The sequence below is a fragment of the Panthera leo genome, chromosome B3 (genome assembly GCF_018350215.1).
Source record: "Panthera leo isolate Ple1 chromosome B3, P.leo_Ple1_pat1.1, whole genome shotgun sequence".
NCBI lineage: Eukaryota > Metazoa > Chordata > Mammalia > Carnivora > Felidae > Panthera > Panthera leo.
Window position 1 is genome coordinate 58,652,362 of NC_056684.1, and position 23,474 is coordinate 58,675,835.

Here is a 23,474-nt window from a genome sequence, read left to right on the forward strand (position 1 = left end):
TAAGTAATCTCTACCCCCAACGTGGCCGAACTCACAATGGAAGAGTCACATGCTCTAGTAGCTGAGCCAGACAGGTGCTCCCCCATCTTGTTAAAAAAAAAAAAAAAAATCTGTGATTGTTCTTGTGAGGTTCCCAGGATAAGTAGGGGTTTTTTTGTTTTTGTTTTCTTTAATCTTGTGTACTATCAGACTCGGACCATAAACAGAAGGAACAGAGATATTGTAGGCTACCTTTATTCATCCCCTTACCTACCTACCAGTGACCACTTGATTAGGTGGGTATGAGCAGTAACTGCCTAGAGTTGGACTAAGTGCTATTTCTTCTTCATTTGATCTGTTTATGATATGTTTACAAGATCAAAATTGCCAACTGTAAAATTGTGACCAGTGAGTTTGAAATACTATGCTTTTGTTTCCTAGGTATTTCCATATTGTCTTTGAGAATTCTGTCATTTCACGATAACACTTCACTATTGCTCATCAACAAATGTATCATCGTACACCTTATATTTCCTGAAAGAGATGCTGAGGTTGGAGTATGCAGCTGTTTTACATTACCCTTGCCTGCACAGGCAGCGGACAGGATTATTGACACGCAGCTCTGCAGAGGAATTCTCTTTGTTTTGAGTAGTTTAGGCTGGATCTGTATCCTTGGCAGTAAAGATGTGGATGTGCAGGGGAGGAGAATGCCTTAAAGGATGAGCCTTTTTTAGGCTTTTAGTTTTAGGGACTGGTATATAAGTAGAATTGTTAGATTTTCAGTTTAATTCAGGGAAAAAGATCTTTATGAACTTAAAATACTCAACTATATTGTTTTGTATTCCATTCAAATATTTTTTAGTATATACGTTTTTTTCCATAGTCATAATATTCCAGCTTGTGTTCTTTTTAAATTATATATGCTCTGTATTACCCATTTATTCAAAACATGCTTATTAAATATCTACTATGTGCTTGTTCCAGAAAGGATTTAGAGGGCTGCTTATGATGTGATGCATACATTTTCATATATGAATGTAATCTCCTTATATGATGATTCCATCATATTAGTGAATCATATGGTTTGCTTAACTACTTTTAATTTGGTTTTGGAAACATTACAGTTTTTGTTTCCAGCAGATCTGTAGATCAGATCATCAGCAAAATTGTTTTGAAGACTTGAAAAATGACCCCTTATTGATTTTGGAACTTTTATTTCTGAATTAAAGGGATGGTTTGTCAGTTTTAGATATAAAATAGCCTTTATTAAAATTTATTTTGTAAAAATGTCATAAAGTGTTGCATTAACTTCATCTTTGTTGCCAGGTTATAGAATGGTGCTGTCCAGCATGTTAGGCACTAGGCTTATATGGCTGTTGTGCACTTGAAATTGGCTAGTGTGATTGAGAAACTGAATTCTTAATTTTACTTAATTAGTTTAAATTTGAAAGCTGATACTTGATTCAGTTATTGGAGAACTTTTAAGTATATCTAAGTTCTCAAATGTGAATTTTAGGAAGTTTAAATACAAATCAGGTATTTCCAATGGAAATTTAGTGTCTAAACTGTGGTTTGCTGTAAGTGTAAAATACCAGATTTTGAACACTTACATGAAAAGGTGTAAAATATCCCAATTTTTTATGTAAATTACCTGTTGAGATGGTAATATTTTGGATATATTGGGCTAAATAAAATGTATTACTAACATTAATTTCACTGGTTTCTTTTTACTTATTTAATAGGGCTACTAGAAAATTTGCAATGACAAATATGGCTCACATTCTATTTCTCTTGGAAAGCACTGTTGTAGAACAGTAGTGGAAAATATTAGCAGTGTATCAGAGCCTGTCACAGAGTGGATTTTCAGCAAGTATTGCTGAATGAACTCTGTATCAGGTTGTTTATTGGGCCACCAACTTCACATTCAGCTGGTTACTGTGATCAGGGCTGCCTCTAGTGTCCACTCTTCCTTTTGTTACTATACCCATAAGGTTGCAGCGATGAAGTCTATAAGCTCCATCCCATCCTGTATTTTAAGTGTTGGGGCATACTTAAGACTGGCATTTTCTTTAACTCTAACTCAAAGACATTTTTGACACTGTGGATGGTAGACATGTAGCTCATGTGGATTTAGCACTTCACCAAGAAGATATGTGTGATGAGCAGCAACAGGAGCCAGCCAAGGTTTCTTCATTTACTTCGCTGAAAGTGTCTCAGGACCTAGATGTTGTGATTATCAGCTCCTCCAACTCTGCAATTGCTCTTAACTTAAATTTGTATTTCAGGTATGTAAATTACTGCCGTCTCTAAGTTGAGGTAAATAAAGCCTTAAGAGGTTAAAAAGTACTTGTTAGGGGGCAGCTGGGTGACTTAGTTGAGCATTGGACTCTTGATTTCTACTTGGATCACTATCCTAGGGTCGTGGGATCCATGCTGAGCTTAGAGCCTGCTTGAGGTTCTCTCTCTCTCCCTCTGTCCCTCTCCCCCACTCACACTTTCTCTCTTTAAAATAAAAAGGTTTAATTTAAAAAATGTACTTGCTAGCTTTTTTTTTTTTCCTGAGAGAGCAAGTGGGGGAGGGGCAGAGAATCTCTCGCAGACTCCATGCTCAGGGTGGAGTCTGATTCAGGGCTTGATCTCAGGAGAGTGAGATCATGACCTGAGCTCAAATCAAGAGTTGGACACTTAACTGACTGAGCCACCCAGGTGCCCCTTGTTAGCTTTTTTTTTTTTTTTAAATTTTTTTTTTCAACGTTTATTTATTTTTGGGACAGAGAGAGACAGAGCATGAACGGGGGAGGGACAGAGAGAGAGGGAGACACAGAATCGGAAACAGGCTCCAGGCTCTGAGCCATCAGCCCAGAGCCTGACGCGGGGCTCGAACTCACGGACCGTGAGATCGTGACCTGGCTGAAGTCGGACGCTTAACCGACTGCGCCACCCAGGCGCCCCCCCTTGTTAGCTTTTTTAAAAACCAGTTTAATTTCTCTATTCAGCTAGTTCATGTTCTAGCAACTACATAGTGAGGTTGTTACTGTAAAATTGTGCAAATGATCGTTGGCTACCTTTATTTATATCAAGATTTTGGTTTTGATTTATATATGTTTTACATATAGCTTATATCATCGTAAGTTACAAAGTAATCAAGCACAGTTTTAAAAATAAGTACATAATGTATAGTATAGCACAGTTGACTATTACACATTATTTATTCCTTGCCCTACATTAAAGTAGAACAAAAATGGGATTTACCCTGTTTCAGAATTGCTTCTTATGTGGCTTAGGTTCCTGGAGCCTTGGGGATTAATTTTCTCTTAAAGAACTTTGATAATATATATTAAGGTAGCTTTCTCCAGCTAAGTACTTCCTCAGCTGTTTCCCTTGAAGGACCCACCCCAGTTACTGTCTAAATATATTAGTAAAAATTGGAGGCTTATTTGTGTTACTTTTAGATTTAGATATTCAAGTTGCTTCTGATTTTGTAATGTTTGAGAGAGGTATGATGTGAGAGGCATATGTAAATACCCCAACCTGTACATTGCAACTTATCTAAAAGTAAGCTAGTCCGTATTTATGACTTGTGGCCTTCAGGGCCATTCAAAACCATTAGGATTTTTGGTCCTAACTTAATATGAATGAGATAAACAAATCCTTGAGTAATTGGGAAGGCACTTTGATGGGTTTTATTGCCTATCGTTTGGATCACAAGAAAGGACAAATTCATTTTCACATACCTACTGAACCTCTTCCTACTGTGTTTTTTTTTCTTTTGTTTTAAATGGACTTGACCCTAAAAAAGAAAAAAAATCTTTGAAAAAGATGATTCGCACTTTCTCAGATCATATGCTTGTTTACAGTAGGCCATTTTTACTGACTAAAACATACCCTGGTATGTAGAATTACGTTCTAATCTACCTTGGAAAATAATTTGATAGATGAAGAGGGGGGAAAGCCTACTCAGCCACTCTGATCCTTGAGTATAGGGAACATTCCTGTGGATGTTTTTTGTTTTGCTTTTGTTTTAAGTTGATTTATTTATTTAGAGAGAGGGCAAAAGTGGGGAGGGCAGAGAGAGAGGAGAGAGAGAATCCTAAGCAGGCTCTGTACTGTCAGCTCAGTCAGTCCCACCAACTGTGAGATAAAGACCTGAGCGAAAAATCAGTTGCTTAACCGACTGAGCCACCTGGGTGCCCCCCTGTGGATGTTTTGGTAACACTTCAAGAGAACTCTGAAGACTGCACCATGCACATTGTTTGAACAAATTGCATTGAACTCAGTTACTGTTACATCACCCAAAGAAGAGCTGGTGTTTGCTTACCAGTAAACTTAGGAATCTAAATGAATGATCTCTATTTACTAATTACATGAATGCTCTTTAATTAGTGTAATTTCTGGAATAGACCGTATTTTCTTGTTTTTTTTAACTTTTATTAAATGTTTTATTACTTTTTCTTAACATTTATTTTTGAGCGAGAGAGCACAAGTTGGGAGGGGGGTGCAGGGAGAGAGGGAGACACAGAATCTGAAGCAGGCTCAAGGCTATGAGCTGTCAGGACACAGACCGATACAGGGCTTGAACTCACACAATGTGTGAAATCATGACCTGAGCTGAAATCAGACGCCTAACTGACTGAGCCACCCAGGCACCCCTAATTTTTTTTTTTTAATTTTTATTATATTTTTTGAAAGAGAACTCGCAAGCAGAGGAGGGGTAGAGAGCAAAGGAGACAGAGGATCCAAAGCGGGTTCTGCTCTGACAGCAGAGAGCTCGAACTTAGGATCAGTGAGATCATGATCTGAGCCCAAGTCAGACACAACTGACTGAGCTACCCAGAAACCCCTGCATATTTTTTTAAATTTTTATTTTTTTAAAATTTACATCCAAGTTAGCATATAGTGCAACGATGATTTCAGGAGTGGATTCCTTAATGCCCCTTACCCATTTAACCCATCCTGCCTCCACAACCCCTCCGGTAACCCTCTGTTCTCCATATTTAAGAATCTCTTATGTTTTTGTCCCCTCCCTGTTTTTATATTATTTTTGCTTCCCTTACCTGATGTTCATCTGTTTTGTATCTTAAAGCCCTCATATGAGTGAAGTCATACGATATTTGTCTTTCTCTGACTGATTTCGCTTAGCATAATACCCTCTAGTTCTATCCACATAGTTGCAAATTGCAGGATTCCATTATTTTTGATTGTCAAATAATACTCCATTGTGTGTGTGTGTGTGTGTGTGTGTGTGTGTGTGTACGTGTACACACCACATCTTCTTTATCCATTCATCCATTGATGGACATTTGGGCTCTTGCCATACTTTAGCTCTTGTTGATAGTGCTGCTATAAACATTGGGGTGCATGTGCCCCTTTGACACAGCATACCCATATCCCTTGGATAAATACCTAGTAGTGCAATTGCTGAGTTGTAGGGTAGTTCTATTTTTAATTTTTTGAGGAACCTTCATAGTGTTTTCCAGAGTGGCTGCACTAGTTTGCATTCCCACCAGCAGTGCAAAAGAGACCCTCTTTCTCCGCATCCTCGTCAACATCTGTTGTTGCCTGAGTTGTTAATGTTAGCCATTCTGACAGGTGTGAGGTGGTATCTCATTGTGGTTTTGAGTTGTATTTCCCTGATGATGAGTGATACTGAGCATTTTTTCCTGTGTCGGTTGGCCATCTGGATGTCTTCTTTAGAGAAGTGTCTATTCATGTCTTTTGCCCATTTCTTCACTGGATGATTTGTTTTTTGGGTGTTGAGTTTGATAAATTCTTTATAGATTTTGGATACTAACCCTTTATCTGATATGTCGTTTGCAAATATCTTCTCCCATTCTGTCGGTTGCCTTTTAGTTTCGCTGATTGTTTCCTTTGCTGTTTAGAAGCCTTTTATTTTGATGAGGTCCCATTAGTTCATTTTGCTTTTGTGTCCTTTGCCTCTGGAGATGTGTTGAGTAAGCAGTTGCTGCAGCCAAGGGCAAAGAGGTTTTTGCCTGCTTTCTCCTTGAGGATTTTGATGGCTTCCTGTCTTACATTGAGGTTTTTCATCCATTTTGAGTTTATTTTTGTGTATGGTGTAAGAAAGTGGTCCAGGTTCCTTTTTCTACATGTCGCTATCCAGTTTTCCCAGCACCACCTGCTGAAGAGACTGTCTTTATTCCATTGGATATTCTTTCCTGCTTTGTCAAAGATTAGTTGGCTATACGTTTGTGGGTCTATTTCTGGGTTCTCTATTGTGTTCCATTGATCTGAGTGTCTGTTTTTGTGCCAGTACCATACTGTCTTGATGATTACAGCTTTGTAATACAGTTTGAAGTCCAGGATTGTGATGCCTCCTGCTTTGGTTTTCTTTTTCAAGAGCTTTGACTATTCAGGGTTTTTCTGGTTCCGTGCAAATTTTAGGATTGTTTGTTCTAGTTCTGTGAAGAATGCTGGTGTTATTTTGAAAGGTATTGCATTGAATGTGTAGATTGCTTTGGGTAGTATTGACATTTTAACAATATTTGTTCTTCCTATCCACGATCATGGAATCTTTTTCCATTTTTTTGTGTCTTCTTCAATTTCTTTCATAAGCTTTCCATAGTTTTCAGTGTATAGATTTTTTACCTCTTTAGTTAGATTTATTCCTAGGTATTTTATGGTTTTGGTGCAATTGTAAATGGGATCGATTCCTTGATTTCTCTGTCACTTCATTATTGGTATATAGGAATGCAACCGATTTCTGTGCTTTGATTTTATATCCTGCCACTTTGCTGAATTCATGGATCAGTTCTAGCAGTTTTTTGGTAGAATGTTTTGAATTTTCCGTACAGAGTATCATGTCATCTGTAAAGAGTGGAAGTTTGGCCTCCTCCTGCCTGATTTGGATACCTTTTATTTCTTTGTGTTGTCTGATTACTGAGGCTAAGACTTCAATACTATGTTGAATAACATTGGCAAGAGTGGACATCCCTGTTTTGTTCCTGACCTTAGGAGGAAAGCTCTCAGTTTTTCTGCATATTTTATTTTCTAAGTGTGTTCTGAAGTTTATTTTTTATTTTATTTTACTTTTTTTTTTTTTTTTTTTAATTAATTTATTTTTGGGACAGAGAGAGACATAGCATGAACGGGGGAGGGGCAGAGAGAGAGGGAGACACAGATTCGGAAACAGGCTCCAGGCTCCGAGCCGTTCATCAGCCCAGAGCCTGACGCGGGGCTCGAACTCACGGACCGCGAGATCGTGACCTGGCTGAAGTCGGACGCTTAACCAACTGCGCCACCCAGGCGCCCCTATTTTATTTTACTTTAATGTTTATTTATTTATTTTGAGAGAGAGAAAGAGTGTGAGTAGGGGAGGGGCAGAGAGAGAGGGAGAAAGAGAATCCCAAGCAAGCTCCATGCTGTCAGCTCAGAGCCTGTCTTGGGGCTCTAGTTCACAACCGTGAGGTCATGACCTGAGCTGATGTCAAGAGTCAGACGCCCCTGTGCTCTGAAGTTTAAAAGTGTTTTTATCTTTCCTGACTCCTAGTTCTAGCTCTTCTTTCCCCCTGATACAGAATGTCGGTTTCTCCTTTTCATTTTATCCTTTGAGATCTACCTCTCTCATGAAGCCTTTGCTTACTAAAACCCCTTCGATTTGTAATTTTATATTCATTTTATAATTTTTCTCCTCTGTGGACTTCTGTAGCACTTTTGCTTTGAACTACAGTTTAGCACTTAGTTATGTAGTCTTGTATTATTTCTCTAATTTTTTCATGTTTTCTATAGAGTTTGTAAGCAACTTGAGGACCCAAACTCAGGGTCTGTTCTTTCAGTTCATTGTCAGTGACTTTTCTTCCAATACTCTTACCCTGGCTTTGTCTTTGTTTGAAACCGTTCCTCCCTCAAATCACTACCTGCACTTTTCACTCCCTGACCACAGGTTCCCGAATTTTCTGTGTCACTTACTCAAGTATCCCCACTTTACTTGTCATCTGACCTCATTGGAATTTCCAGTTCATTTGACTTTTCACTCTCTAGCCTCCTCATGTCTTTACTCCCTCCCACTCCTCTCCCTTCTCAGCATAGATTCTGTGACTCATCATTTCAATCACTTTTTTTTGCTTGTGCCCTAAACTCTTGCTCCTCTCTGTGGTAGCACTTGGTCTGACAAAATCTTTTTTTTTTTTTTTTTTTCTTTTTCACTCTGCCTTTTCTGCCCCTGCCCCCAAGCAACAAGGCACTTGTGAGAAAACCACAAAGGAAAATCGATACCACTGTGAGTTCACATTTGCTACCTTCAACTGGTCTCTCAGTATTGTCTGGAAATTTTACAATGATTTTTCATGAGCCCATTTTTTTTATAACAGTGTTTTTAAACCTCCATTTTCCCCAAACCTCTGCTCATCTCTTTATCCCCAAGTCTTCTTAGGTAACTTTATCTCCTACTCTATAGTGGAAGTAGAATCCATCTAATGAGAACTCCCTCAGTTTCTCACATTAAGTTACAAACCTACTTTCCTGTGCCCATCTCCTCATCTTCCCTCCTATTAAAACAGATTCCCCTCCTTCCATGAAGGCCTCTGTGCTCTGTGCTCCAGATCCCATTCTTTTCCTTCCTTCTTAGGGACCATTTTCCATTTGCTTTCTTTATTTCTCCAACCTCTTTCTTTTTTTTTTTTTTTTTTTTTGTTTCGTTTTTGAGAGAGAGAACATGAGCAGGGGAAAAGAGAGAGGGTGAGGGGAGAGAGAGAGAATCTCAAGCAAGCTCCACACTGCTAGCACAGAGCCCGATGTGGGGCTCTAACCCATGAACCATTAGATCATGACCTGAGCTGAAATCAAGAGTCGGACGCTTAACCAACTGAACCACCCAGGTGCCCCTCCAAACTCTTTTAAGCATTAGATCCATATCTAATTAGTCACCAGATCCTAATCATTCTACCTCCTAAGTGTTTTTTGAATCTGTCTACTACTCTAAACTCCTTTGTTATCATTCTCACCCATGTCACTGTCATCACTTACCTGAACTAAGGTAAGGTAATGGTTTGTAATTGGTCTCCCCATGTCTGCTCTTAACCCCATCAACTTCATGCTCTGTGAAGTAGCCAGAGTGATGTGTTAAAATGCATATCTTCTCAGAGAAACAGCCAGATATGAACACCTGGGGACAAGGTATCCACCTTTCATTTGGGGGATGGGAAACTGCCTTCTCCATGCATCATCTTTTCTCCCTGTCCCCTGCCTTTTCTAGCTTTTTAAAAATCAATCCTTGATACATGTATGTTAACATATTATCTTCAAATTGTTGAAAGGGTTAATAGCAGTATAAGTGCTCAAGGTTTAAGTGCCACTCTTTCTCCCCCAGCTACTCTTCTATATCTGATCATATTGCTTTTCTTATTTAAAACCCTTACTTAGCTTCCCTACCCCACAAGATAAAACTAAAAATCCTTAGTAGCCCATAGAGTCTTGCACCATCTGTCTCCTGCCAACCTCTCCAGTCTCATCTCAGGCCACCTTGCTTCTCATTCACTATGCTTTAGCTACCTTTGCCTTTTTTTGTTTCTCAAAACACAAAGAAAAACTCTCTTTCTGCAAATACTCTTCCACCTACACCTGCACTTACATTTTGTCTTTCTAGTTGGTATGCATTCCCCTGATCTCAGCCTAAATCTTACTTTGTGGTGACAGTATTGTGAACGGTTAAAAGCCTGGGCTTTATGGTCACATTGACCTGGTTACAGTTCCACTGTTTCTCTGGGCCTTTGTTTCCATATCTATAAAATGGGGGTATGTTTACCTCATAGGGTTTTTGAAAGGCTTAGTTTATATAAAGTTTTATGGGCACTTGGGTGACTCAGTTAAATGTCTTCACGGCTTCTGGGCTCAAGCCCCATGTTGGGCTCTGTGCTGACAGCTCAGAGCCTGGAGCCTGCTTTGGATTCTGTGTCTCCTTCTCCCTCTGCCCCTCCCCCCTCGCACTCTGTCTCTCTCTCTTAAAAATAAATAAACAAAATGTTTTAAAGTTTTAATCACAACATCTGCATTATCATAAATAAGTGTTCTTATTTCTTTATAAAGCTAACTGCCCATAAATGTCCAATTCTTTTTTCTTGATTGAGATATAATCAGCATGCAACATTGTATTAGTTTCAGGTGTACAACATAATGATTCAATATATGTATATGTTGTGAAGTGAGCACCACAATAAATCTAGTTAACTTCCATTACCACACATGGTTGCAAATGGGTCAAATTCTTAGGGCTGACTTTATCATTCTGCTATAAACAATGGAGAGAAGGAGTCCTGTTCAAAAAACCTGTCTATACTGTTCCTTCTATGTGACACCCCCTTCCCCTCAATATTTAACAGTAGTAACACAGATTTGGATTCAATCATCATTGTTGACCACGGCTATCATTTTAAAATGTAGGCAACACCCAGGACACCTACTATGTGAAAGAACTCAAGAAGACATGCCTGTTGAAGGCCCTAAGGGGATAGATGAAGATGATCCTGTTAATTCTGACTACAACATGAAACTGACCAAGTTTTCCTTTCAAGTTGATAGGTACAGAAACTTCCCTCTTGGGTTTACTTTATTCCTTTTTTTTTTTTTTTTTTTTTTTTTTGGTCATACTCTACCTTTTTACTAAAGGGCTTTACAGAAGTAAACACTTTTTTTTTAATGCATCTTCTTCATGATGTAGTGTTTTATGTAGTGCCTTTCACTGTAACAGGTGTGAGTTCTACCCTATCTTCCAGGTCTTGGAAAGCTCAGCTATCATCATTGAATGAAACAATAAAGAGTTCCAACCTGGAGGTTTCCTATTGTGCTCCGTGGTTCCAGAATATTTTGCATTTGGAGTCTCCTGAATCTGGTAACCCCAGTACCAGTATGCCAGGCTGGGCCTTCATTCCACCAGACATAATGCACAACCAGTATAATTTTCCACAGAAAGATCATGCCAAGACCAGGGATCCAGGAAGATCATGGAAAATAATGCACATTCATGAACAAGAGGAACCTATTGAGCTTAAATGTATGTCTGTGACAGGATTCAGTGCACTGTTTACTTGGGCAGTGGAAAGGACGGGCTGCACCATTGTCCTTTGGGATTTGGAGACCCAGGGCCTGCAGTGCTTTTCCCTTGGCCAAAAGTGTATTCCTATAGACAGTTGTGGAGACCAACAACTCTGCCTTGTTTTGACAGGTGAGAATAACTCGTGTCAGGTTGAAACCCATTGCTAAGAGGTGTGCTTGCTTTCTTTTTTTTAAAAATTTTTTAATGTTTATTTGTTTTTGAGAGAGAGCGAGTGAGCATGAGCAGGGGAGGGGCAGAGAGAGTGGGAAACACAGAATCTGAAGCAGGCTCCCGGCTCTGAGCTGTCAGCACAGAGTCCGATGCGGGGCTTGAACCCATGAACTACAAGATTATGACCTGAGCCGAAGTTGGACGCTCAACCGACTGAGCCACCCAGGCGCCCTGAGAGGTGTGCTTTCTTAACATATTTTACTTCTGCTCAGGTGATGTTAGTGCCTACACTGTCCTCTAAGTGGTAGTCTTTCATGGGGAAACTTGGTGTTACTCTTGGTACTGTTGTCTCATCTATTTGATTTTTAATTAAGGTTATTTTTGCTCAGCTCAATGCTCTGACGCTAAAGTCAGAGAAGTGTCAGAGTGGTAAAGGTTGGTTTTATCCCAGGGAGTCTCCTCTTGACTTGTCTGTGCAAGCGACAGTAGTAAGCTGGCTGCTTCTGGGCCATATGTATGTGCACCGCAGATTCATTCTATTGGGCTTGCACTATCTAGGCTTTTAAAGAAGACTGTATTATAAACATATAAAATTAGAGGATTTCTAGCTGTTATTGAAAAATTATTAGATCTGGCAACACTAGCCCTGCATTCCTCCGTAGTAATTTATGGGTTGAAGCTGAATTTTGGTTCTCTTAGATGGGCTGTTTTCTTGTTAGTTTTTTCTTGTACTTGTCTCACTACCCGTTTGATATTTCTCAGTCAGCAGTTATGCCATAACCTCCTACAAAGCTATTGAGTGATGCAATTGAACTATGTGTGTGGTTTTTTTTTTAATACCCCATATTTGGAAATCCTATATTTCTGTGTGTCAAGAGCGTGCTATTGGTTTTACCTTAGTGAATCGGATATATGACATCTCTGTAAATAGTTAAAAATTCCAGGCATTGATTGTGTGGATAATGTAAAGGAGAAAAGTGAGATTTAGTATTATTTCATAGGATGTGTTGTTCTTACGAGAATTTTCCCTGTGGTCCATTGTTGAAAAAATAAAACTCTTTTTTTAAAAACATTAAAAAATCATGATGGATTAATCATGGTCATAGTAGTACCTGGTGCCAAATACATATATTTGTAATTATAGCACTGAAGTATTGCATAATTAGAAGTTAATGCATGTCATAAACCTAAAACCTAAATCCTGATAATTTATTTAAGGTAACTTTTATTTTTCCTGCAGAAAATGGACTCTCTCTGATTTTGTTTGGATTGACTCAGGAGGAGTTTTTAAATAGACTAATGATCCATGGAAGCGCCAGTACTGTGGACTCTCTTTGCCATCTCAATGGTTGGGAGAGATGCTCAATCCCCATCCATGCACTGGAGGTAACAATATTAAATGTCCACATGACTTTGCTTGATTATTTTCTGTCATAGACTCTTACTTGACTGAAGATTTGGGAGAATTCATTTAACCTAGCAGCAAAAAGAGCTATAGTCTTTACCCAACCATTTGCTTAGTTCTGGTTATTTCAATACACTAATTCTGCTTAGGAATTCTGCTTACCCTTTTTGGTCTTAAAAGATAAAAAATTATAGTAAAAACTAAAAAAGAAAAAGTTGCAAAAAATGAAGGCAACAATAAGATGGTAAAACTAAATGAAGTAGAAGCAAGCTATGGAAATCACAAACAAAAGTGACCTTTTATTTCTACCTTATGGTCCCTACTCTTCTAATCAAACTATGGAAGCAGCATAACCTGAAAAATTTGTATAGCATTTTGTAGTTCACACTTTTTTATATGCATTATCTAGTTTTGTCTTAAAATAACATGAGATGATTTGGGTAGTCTTTTTTTTTTTTTTTTTTTTTTTGTAAGTTTATTATTTATTTTGAGAGAGAGAGAGAGAGACAGACAGACACCGGAGGAGGAGGGGAGAGAATCCTAAGCAGGCTCTGTGCTGTAAGCATGGAGCCCAATGTGGGACTTGAACTCATGAACTGAGAGATCATGACCTGAACCGAAATCAGAGTCCGGGGCTAAACTGAGCCACCCAGGTGCCCCTGGATAGTTTTTATTCATTTCATTTTACAGATGAAAAACCTTAGGCTCAGAATGGTTGAGTGAGTGGCCCATAGCAATACTAACAAGAACTGGAGCTAGAATCAAAGTCAAGGTACTTTTCTGTACATCACACAGACCCCAAAAGTTAATAATGTTGTATGTGAGTTTGTATTTTTAATGACAGCTTTATTAAAGTATAACACACATACCATAAAATTCACCCATCTAAGGAGTACAGTCCACTGATTTTTAGTGTATTCAGGGTTGTACAACTATCACTGTTATGTAATTCCAAACATTTTCATTACTTCAAAAAGAAACTCGGTCCATTAGCAGTCATTTACCAGTTCTCATGGCTGCTAAGTCCCAAACAATGATATGCCTTCTGTCTCTGGATTTGCCTATTCTGGACATTTCCTATACATGGAAATATAAAATATGTAGCCTTTTATGACTGGCTTCTTTCACATAGCATATTTTCAAGGGTCATCAATGTTGTAGCATATATCAGTACTTCTTTTTTTGTATGGCTGAATAATATTCCATTATATGGATGTACCACATTTTGTTTATCCATTCATCAGTTGATGGACATTGGGTTGTTTCCACTTTTTAGCTATTGTAAGTAATCCTGTGAACACTGGTGTACAAGTTTTGTGTCATATGTTTTCATTTCTCTTGGATATACACCTAGCAGTGGAATTACTGGGTCATTTAACTTTTTGAACCACAAAATTGTTTTTCACAGCAGCTGCACTATTTTACATTCCCACCAGCAGTGTGTGACGAGGGTTCCAAGAGCTCCACATCCTCACCAACACTTGTTATTGTCCACCTTTTATTATAACCATCCTAGTAGTTGTAAAGTCAAAATTAAGTCATTGTGTTGTTTTTTTTTTTTTTAAGTAAGCTCTATGCTCACTGTGGGGCTTGAATCCATGACTCCAAAATTGAGAGTCACCTGCTCTACCTACTGAGCCAGCCAGGGACCCCTCATTGTGGTTTTGATTTGCATTTTCCCAATGAGTAATGATGTTGAACATGTTTTCATTTGCTTATTGTCCATTTGTGTATGTCTTTGGAGAAATGTCTATTTAAAGCTTTGTCCATTTAAAAATTTTTTTCTGTCGTTGAGTTCTAAAATTTCTTTATATTTTCTGGGTACTGGAATCTGATGACTTTTAAATATTTTCTCCCGTTCTGTGGGTTTTCTTTTTACCTTCTCGATGATGTCCTTTGAAATACAAAGGTTTTGAATTTTGATAGTCAATTTACTTTTTTTAATCTCTAGTGCTTTTGGTTCATATCTAAGAAATCATTGCCTAAACTGAGGCAATGGGGTTTTACAAGAGTTTTATCGTTTTAGCTCTTACGTTTAGGTCTGTGATGCATTGTGATTAATTTTTGTATTAGCAAGGGATTCAGTTTCATTCTTTTGTATGTGGATACTCATTTCTTCCAGCACCATTTGTTGAAGAACTTATTTTTATACACTACAAAATATCATTGAGAAAATTTGAGTAATGGGGAAAAAAAGAAAATTTGTCACCTATAAATCCATTATCCAGAAGTAATCATACTTATTTCCTTGTGGTTATTTTTCTTAAATATTAATGTTAATAATGTGTAATTTCATTAATATTCTTATCAACCCTGAAGGTAAATACTGTTATTAATCCCATTTTATTCATGAGGGAACACAGACAGGTTAGGAAATCTAATTCAGATATACGTGAATAGTGTTTTCCGATATTACATGAATGGTGATAGTTAGCCAGGATTTGAACCTAGGCAGCATGACTGCTGAGCCTCTGTCCTTATATAGTGTTCATGCCTATGTGTGACTTTAATTAGGATTGCATGGTATGTAAGAGATCACAACTAACACCACAGAAATACAGACAGTTATAAGAGAATATTATGAAAAATCATATGCCAACAAATTGGGCACTCTGGAACAAATGGATCAATTCCTAGAAACATATAATAAAGGATTGCATGGTAAATGGAGCATTGTCTTGGCCTTAGTCTCACTCCATATACAAATGAGTAAATACATATGATTTTAGTGATAACAACAACAATAATAAAGCAAATATTTTGTACCCACCATCCCAGCAAGAACTGGATTAACATTCTTTTTTTTTTTTATTTTTTTTTTAACATTTATTTATTTTTTGAGAGACAGAGATGGAGCATGAGCAGGGGAGGTACAGAGAGAGGGGGAGACACAGAATTGGAAGTAGGCTTCAGGCTCTGAGCTGTCAGCACCGAACCAGATATGGGGCTCGAACTCACGAAGCGTGAGGTCATGACCTGAGGCGAAGCCGGTCGCTTAACCGACTGAGCCACCCAGGCGCCCCTGGATTAACATTCTTGAATGTGTGCCCCTCTCCATCCTATTCTCTTACCTCACTCAGTGTCAGAGTTAACTACCATTCTGAAAATTTTAACCATGCCCTTGCTTTTCTTTATCTTACTCCACATAAATATATCTTCAAATAATGCTATTTAGTTATGGCTATTGTTGAATTTTGCATATAGTGGTACCATGGTATATATTCTTTTGGGACTGTTTTTTTTAACACTAAACATAATATTTTGTGATTCATCCAGTGTTAGTTTGTATAACTGTAATTTATTCAGTTTCACTCCCATATAGGATCCTATTGTATCAATACATCTTTACTTATCCACCTTTAGGTTTTTTCCAGTTGTTTTCTATTATGGACAAGTCACTATAAGCAGTACACATCTACTGTAGCGCGTGTGCAAGAGTTTCTCCGTGGTGGTAGTAGAAATGCTGGGTCGTGGGACATGTGCATCTTTAACTTTACTAAGTAAACACTCTAGTTTTCCAAAGTTGGTTTATCAGTTTATGTTCTCACCAGCAATGTATGTTAGTTCTTGTTGTATGTCTTTTCCAACCCTTGGCATTTGTAGATTTTTCAAATTTTGCCAACCTGGTATTACAATGGGTTTTAATTTGCATTTCCCTGATGATTTAGGTTGATAAATATATGACATTTGGATTTCTTTTGTAAAGTGACTGTTCAAGTCTTTTGTCTATTGTCTCTTGGGGCGTTTGTCTTTTTCTTACTGGTTTGTAGTTTGTATGTTGGATATATTCTAGATACTAATCTTTTTTTCTAAGTGGGGTGAATATATTCTAATGCGTGGCTTGACTTTTTATGTTCTGTGTGGGGTCTTTAATGTACTTCTAAATTTTAGTGTATTTTTATTAATCAGTCTTTTTTGCATGTAATTTGTGCCTTCTCCTATCCTGAAGTCATAAAGATGTTTTTGTATTTTTTCCTAAGTGTTAAAATTATGATTTTGGGGGCACCTGGGTGGCTCTGTCAGTTAGGTGGCCGCTTCGGCTCAGGTCATGATCTCGCGGTCTGTGAGTTCAAGCCCCGCGTCGGGCTCTGTGCTGACAGCTCAGAGCCTGGAGCCTGTTTCAGATTCTGTGTCTCCCTCTCTCTGACCCTCCCCCATTCATGCTCTGTCTCTCTCTGTCTCAAAAATAAATAAAAACTTTAAAAAAAAAATTAGGGGCGCCTGGGTGGCGCAGTCGGTTAAGCGTCCGACTTCAGCCAGGTCACGATCTCGCGGTCCGTGAGTTCGAGCCCCGCGTCAGGCTCTGGGCTGATGGCTCGGAGCCTGGAGCCTGCTTCCGATTCTGTGTCTCCCTCTCTCTCTGCCCCTCCCCCGTTCATGCTCTGTCTCTCTCTGTCCCAAAAATAAATAAAAAACGTTGAAAAAAAAATTTAAAAAAAAAATTAAAACACTTTAAAAAAAAATTATGATTTTCACATTTAAGTCCTTTATCATTTGGAACTTGTATTTATTCATGGTGTGAGGTGGGGACCTATTTCTACCCCCTGTGTATTGATAACCATTTGTCTCAGAACCATTTTTTTTCTAAACTCCTTCCTTTTACCACTACCCAAAATCTCTGTGTGTCAGGTCTCCATATATGCATGAGTTTGTTTCTGGGGTCTATTTTGTTACATTGGTCTTTGCCTATCTGGGGCCAATTCTACCTAGTCTTAATTGTAAATCCCTCACTTTATTATTTTTCAGGATGTATTCATTATTCTTTCTTCCTTAACCCTCTTCCATCTGTTAGGATCAGCTTATCAAGTTTCATGAAAAACTGTTAAGATTTTTATGAGAATTAGGTTAAATCTGTATATCAAGTTGGGAAGAATTGACATCTTTAGGATATTTAATATTCCTATCCATAAACATAGTCTCTTTTCCCATTTTTTCATGTCTTCATTAATGTCTTTCAATGAAACATTATCATTTGTGCAATTTTTCCATTAAGAGCTTGACATCTTTTGTTAGCTTTATTTTTGGTCTGGATGTATTTATATTTAAATTTATGTGTATATATATGTAAATACTGTATGTTTAAATGTATATCTTTACATATATTTAAAAACTTTTATATATTGATATTGTAAATGGTATATTTTTAAGTTATATTTTGTTACCAGTATAAAGAAATACATTGAGCTTTTATATATTAATTTTTCTTTATTTCTGTACCTTTTATGTTACTTGGAGAAAATCAATATGTTTCCAATTTCCATGACTTACAGGAAATAGGTGAGAGTGCAGAGATTTCCATAATTTTCATTACTATAGTGGTTTTTTTCAAGTTTTTATTTAAATCTTTTTATTTATATGTTAACATATATGGTCAAGTTGGTTTCTGGTATAGAATTTAGTGATTCATCACTTAGGTATAACACCCAGTGCGCATCCCAGCAAGTGCCCTCCTTAATACCCATCACCCATTTAACCCGTTCCCACTCACCTCCCTCCATCAAACCTCAGTTTGTGTTCTATTGTTAGAGTCTCTTGTGGTTTGTTTCCCTCTCTCCTCTTCCCTCCCCCTTCCTGTATGTTCATGTATTTTGTTTAAGTTCCACATAAGAGTGAAATCTTGGTATTGTCTTTCTCTGACTTATTTTGCTTAGCATAATACACTATAGCTCCATCCACATAGTTGCAAATGGCAAGATTTCATTCTTTTTGATTGCTGAGTAATACTCCATTGTGTGTGTGTGTGTGTGTGTGTGTGTGTGTGTGTGTGTGTATGCCACATCTTCTTTATCCATTCATCAGTTAGTGGACATTTGGGCTCTTTCCGTAGTTTGGCTATTGTTGATGATGCTGCTATAAACAGTGGGGTGCATGTGCCCTTTCAAATCTGTATTTTTGTATCCTTTGGGTAAATAGTGTAATTGCTGGGTTGTAGGGTAGTTCTGTTTTTAACTTTTTGAGGAACCTCCATACTATTCTCCAGAGTGGCTGCACCAGTTTGCATTCCCACCTACAGTGTAAGAAGGTTCTCCTTTCTCCACATCCTTGCCAACAACAACAGATGTTGTTTCCTGTGTTGTTAATGTTAGCCATTCTGACAGGTGTGAGGTGGTATCTCATTGTGGGTTTGATTTGTATTTCCCTGATGAGTGATGTTGAGCATCTTTTCATGTGTCTGTTAGCCATCTGTATGTCTTCTTTGGAAAAATGTCTGTTCATATCTTCTCATTTCTTAACTGGTAGATACTGAGTTTTGTATCCAGTGAATTTGCTAAGTTTTCTTATCCTAATAATTTGTTAGATTTTATTGAACTTTTTATATACTTAGCTACAATAACATCAGAATAATACAGTTTTGTTTTTTCTCTTCAAATCCTTATTCTTCTAACTTTTTTTCCTTATTTTGTTGCTGGGACCTCTAGCATAGTATCACTCAGAAGTAACAGTGGGCATCCTTATTTATTCCTGATTTTAAAAAAGAATACCTGTAATATCTATCCATATTGATATACATGAGTCTGTGCACACTCATGTATATCAAGAAAACCTTTATAAGATTGACTTTTCTTTTTTCCTATGAGTTTTTTTTTTTTTTAAGTTTGTTTATTTTGAGAGAGACTGAGACAGCGTGAGTTGGGGGGTGCAGCGAGAGAGGGAGACAGAGAATCTTTGCACTGATAGTGTAGAGCTGGACACAGGGCTGAAATCCACCAAACCATGAGATCATGACCTGAGCTGAAACCAAGAGTTTGACGTTTAACTGACTAAGCCACCCAGGCACCCCAGGTGTTGTTTTGTTTTTTAAATCATGAATGGGTATTGAAATTTTATTGAATACTTGTTCTGAATCTCTTGATATAATCATATGAGTCATCCCCTTTCATTTACTGTGATAAACTACATTAATCAATTTTACTTTTATTGTGAAATATCACATGTATAAAAAAGTATACAGAATACACATACAGTTTAACAAATAATTACAAAGCAAAAAGTCTTGTAACCACCACCAAGTTCAAAAGATAGAACATCACTAGTGCTGTAGAAGCTCCTGTGACCTCTAGTAGTTTGGATATTAAATATTAAGTTTATGTTCTTTTAGAGGATATTCTAGGAAATGTACATATTTACATGATCAAAACTAAAGTTAGTAACTTTACCCTTCGTGATAATACAGGTCCGTTGAATGCTTTAATTTTATTTACTTTTTCTCCCTACTTAAGTTACTATTGTTTTTATTTTTTTAAACCAAAGTAGACATCATTATTATGTATTTAGGTTCATTTCTTTAAAAAAATTTTTTTTAATGTTTATTTATTTTTGAGAGAGAGAGAGAACGAGCATGAGTGGGGAAGGAACAGAGAAAGAGGGAGACACAGAATCTGAAGCAGGCTCCAGGCTCTGAGCTGTCCGCACAGAGCCCAACAAGGGGCTCGAACTCAAAAACCGTGAGATCATGCCCTGAGCCGAAGTCAGACGTTTAACTGACTGCACCAACCAGGTGCCCTTCAAAGTTCTCTTTTTGCACAGATATGATATATTTTCTTTGCTCTTCATTTCTTCTCCCATTTTAGGCCTTCGCTCTGCCTGGAGTGTATCATTAAGAATCTCTTTTAGTGAGGATCTGACTGGTGCTGAATTCTCCGTTTTTATCTAACTAATAACATGTGTTTTGCTGTCATTTTTGGAAGATATTTTTGGAAGGTGTGGAATTCTGGGTAGGCAGTTTTCCTTCAGAACATTCCTGATCACTTTCTCCTATATTCTGGATTCCATTGTCATTGAGAAATCAGTTTCTTTGAGGATAGTTTATTTTTCTCCCTTCAGGCTACTTTTGTGATCTTTTTATTTTTACTGTTCTGCAGTTTGACCAATTTTATGTCTCACTAATGAATCATAGTCTTTAATTGGAAAAATACTGGTCTATCTGATACCAATTCTTTAAAATTTGTTGAGACTTCCTTTCTAGCCTAGTAAGTACTCAGTTTTCATAACTGTTCCATGTACTTGAACATTGAATGTGCATTTTACCCCCACATCCTGTGACATCACAGTGTAGTTCAATCAAAAGTAATTATAATTTGCATACTTTCTTCAATTTCTCTTTTACCTTTATGAGTGTTTATTACATTGTGGATAATTTCTTTATATCTCCCAGCTCACCAATTTTCTTTTCAGCTGTGTCTAATCTGTTCTAAACACATCCTTCGAGTATCTAATTTCAATTTTTATTTTTTTATTTCTAGAATTACTATTTGGTCATTGTTTTAAAATATGTTATTTAGAGAATTTTCAAATTTACAGAAAAATTGAAAAAAATAGTAAAATGAGCATCCATTTACCCTTCATCATTCACCAGCTGTTAACATTTTGCCACATATGTCTTGACTGGTTGTGTACTTTTTATTTTTGCCAAACTATTTAAAAGTTACTAACTTTGTAACTTTTTAAGTTCTTTGGCATACATCTTCTAAGAACAAGAATATTATCTTATTTAATCATACACAATTCAGTTTTCCCTCCCACCACCCAGACCAAAGACAGTTTTTTATGGTCTCTCTTTGGAGGCACTTGTTTTTCTAGTCCATCCACTTCTGGAGAGTGTCATGAGCCCTAGGTTTATCCTCTTTTCCTGGATGTGTAACTTCTACCAATACCTCTCACTCAACCTGCCTGGTCTGTTACACCCAGAACTTCAAAGTTAGTCTCCAGACTAACAGCATCACCATCACCTAGGGATTTATTGAAGTGCAAATTTTCAAGCCCTACCCCAGACTTAATGAATCAGAAACTCTGCGGGTAGGGTTTAGCAATTTACTCTGGGTCATTCTTAAGCACAGTGCTTTAGGGTAAGAGTGTCAAGCTTTCTGCAGAGAGCCAGATAGCAAGTATTTTAGGATTTGCTGGTAGGATTCTATTGCAACTACTCAGAGGTGCCATTTGTAGCCATTGACAATATGTAAATGAATGGGTGAATGGGTGTGGCTATGTTCCCATAAAACTTTAGTTACAAAAACTGGCAAGGGCTAAATTTGGTTGGTGGGTCTTAATTGTCCAATCCCTGCTTTAGGCTGTTAGAAATTTGCAGAATTGGGGTGCCTGGGTGGCTTAGTTGGTTAAGTGTCTGACTTTGGCTCGGGTCATGATCTCAGTTTGTGAGTTCAAGCCCACGTTGGGCTCTGTGCTGACAGCTCAGAACCTACAGCCTGCTTCAGATTCTGTGTCTCCCATTCTTTCTCTGCCTCTGCTGTGCATATGCTCTCTCTCTTTCTCAAAAATAAATAAACATTGAAAAAGAAAAAAAGAAAACGCACACTAGCGAGGAAAAAAAAGAAAAAGAAATTTGCAGAATCTTTCAGACAACAGTTGGTTTTAGAGCATTCAGTTTTCTGGATTTGTCTTTCCCCTCATTGTTATCCCGGGAAAATTTTTTTGTTTGCATTTCAACTGAGCATTTATTTTTATTTATTTATTTTTTAATTTTTTTTAACGTTTATTTATTTTTGAGACAGAGAGAGACAGAGCATGAACGGGGGAGGGTCAGAGAGAGAGAGACACAGAATCTGAAACAGGCTCCAGGCTCTGAGCGGTCAGCACAGAGCCCGACGCGGGGCTCGAACTCACGGACCGCGAGATCATGACCTGAGCTGAAGTCGGCCGCTTAACCGACTGAGCCACCCAGGCGCCCCATCAACTGAGCATTTAAATGTGTGTGTGTGTGTGTGTGTGTGTGTGTGTGTGTGTGTGTGTGTGTGTGTGTGTGTTTTAATCTGTGATTTTTAAGTGTACTGTATGGAAAGCTTCCTTAATATGCCTTATCAGAAATGGGAGTCTGTTTTTATTTTTTTAGTAAAAAAATCTTTTTATTTTTATAAAGAGAGCATGAGCAGAGGAGAGGGACAGAGAGAGAGAGAGAGAGAGAGAGAGAGAGAGAGAGAGAGAGAGAAAGAGAGAAAATCTTAAGCAGGCTCCATGCTCAGGGCAGGGCCCGACATGGGGCTTGATCCCATCACCCTGGGATCATGGCCTGAGCTGAAATCAAGAGTTGAACCCTCAACCAACTGAGCCATCCAGGCGCCCTGGGAGTCTGTCTTTAGCCTGCTTTTTCAGTAAACTTTGTATCATGAAGTTTATATCACAAAATGCTTTAACATTTTAATTCAAATGGACTGTAAATTAACTGTAATAATAGTCCCCAAGAACCTGGCTTTGAATGGAATTAGAATTACAGATGGTAGAGCTGGAAGTGTTTTCTAATCTAACCTCCTATTTCTACCAAAGCAGAAACTGATGTTCAGCAAAGTTGGAGACTTGGGCAGATTGCATGGTTAGTCATTGTCGGAATCCTCACCAGAACCGGGGTACTGTTGCAGGGTAGAGCGCCTTGTGTCTCTTGCAGTCTCAGTACGTTAAGTTATAAAGTTAAAAAAAAAATCTATATCCTTAATTTTTTCCTATTGTAAGTTTTCCCGATTTTCTCCTGTTTCAGGCTGGGATAGAAAATCGTCAGCTGGACACAGTAGATTTCTTTTTGAAGAGCAAAGAAAATCTTTTGAATCCATCCTCAAAATCTTCTGTACCTGATCAGTTGGATCATTTTCCATCTCATTTATATTTAAAAAGTAAGTAGAAAAGTCTTCTGCATTTGTATTTTTCATTTTACCTTTTTAGTCATTTTCAAATTATTGTGCTTTTTGGTGACTGACTTGCCAAAAGTCAATCATGACATTTTATGTATTTCGTGGAATCTTGAGAGACTTGTAAGAATCTGTAAATGTTCTCATTCTAAGTGGATTGTTTATTGTTCATATCCTGTACTATGCTTTGTATTTTTAGTATACAAGGAAGAAATGGCCTTTCAAATTCAAGAGAATTTCA

General features: G+C 37.7%; 1 protein-coding gene across 1 annotated transcript in view; it reads left to right on the top strand.

The window, feature by feature from the left end:
* Positions 1–23,474, top strand: part of SPG11 (SPG11 vesicle trafficking associated, spatacsin) — an 86,726-nt gene that overhangs the window by 3,510 nt on the left and 59,742 nt on the right. Inside the window, exons 3-8 of the mRNA XM_042942163.1 lie at positions 421–645; positions 2,066–2,264; positions 10,372–10,509; positions 10,704–11,152; positions 12,435–12,580; positions 23,086–23,218. Coding sequence (XP_042798097.1) covers positions 421–645; positions 2,066–2,264; positions 10,372–10,509; positions 10,704–11,152; positions 12,435–12,580; positions 23,086–23,218 — 1,290 coding nt within the window. The remainder of the gene's footprint in view (positions 1–420; positions 646–2,065; positions 2,265–10,371; positions 10,510–10,703; positions 11,153–12,434; positions 12,581–23,085; positions 23,219–23,474) is intronic.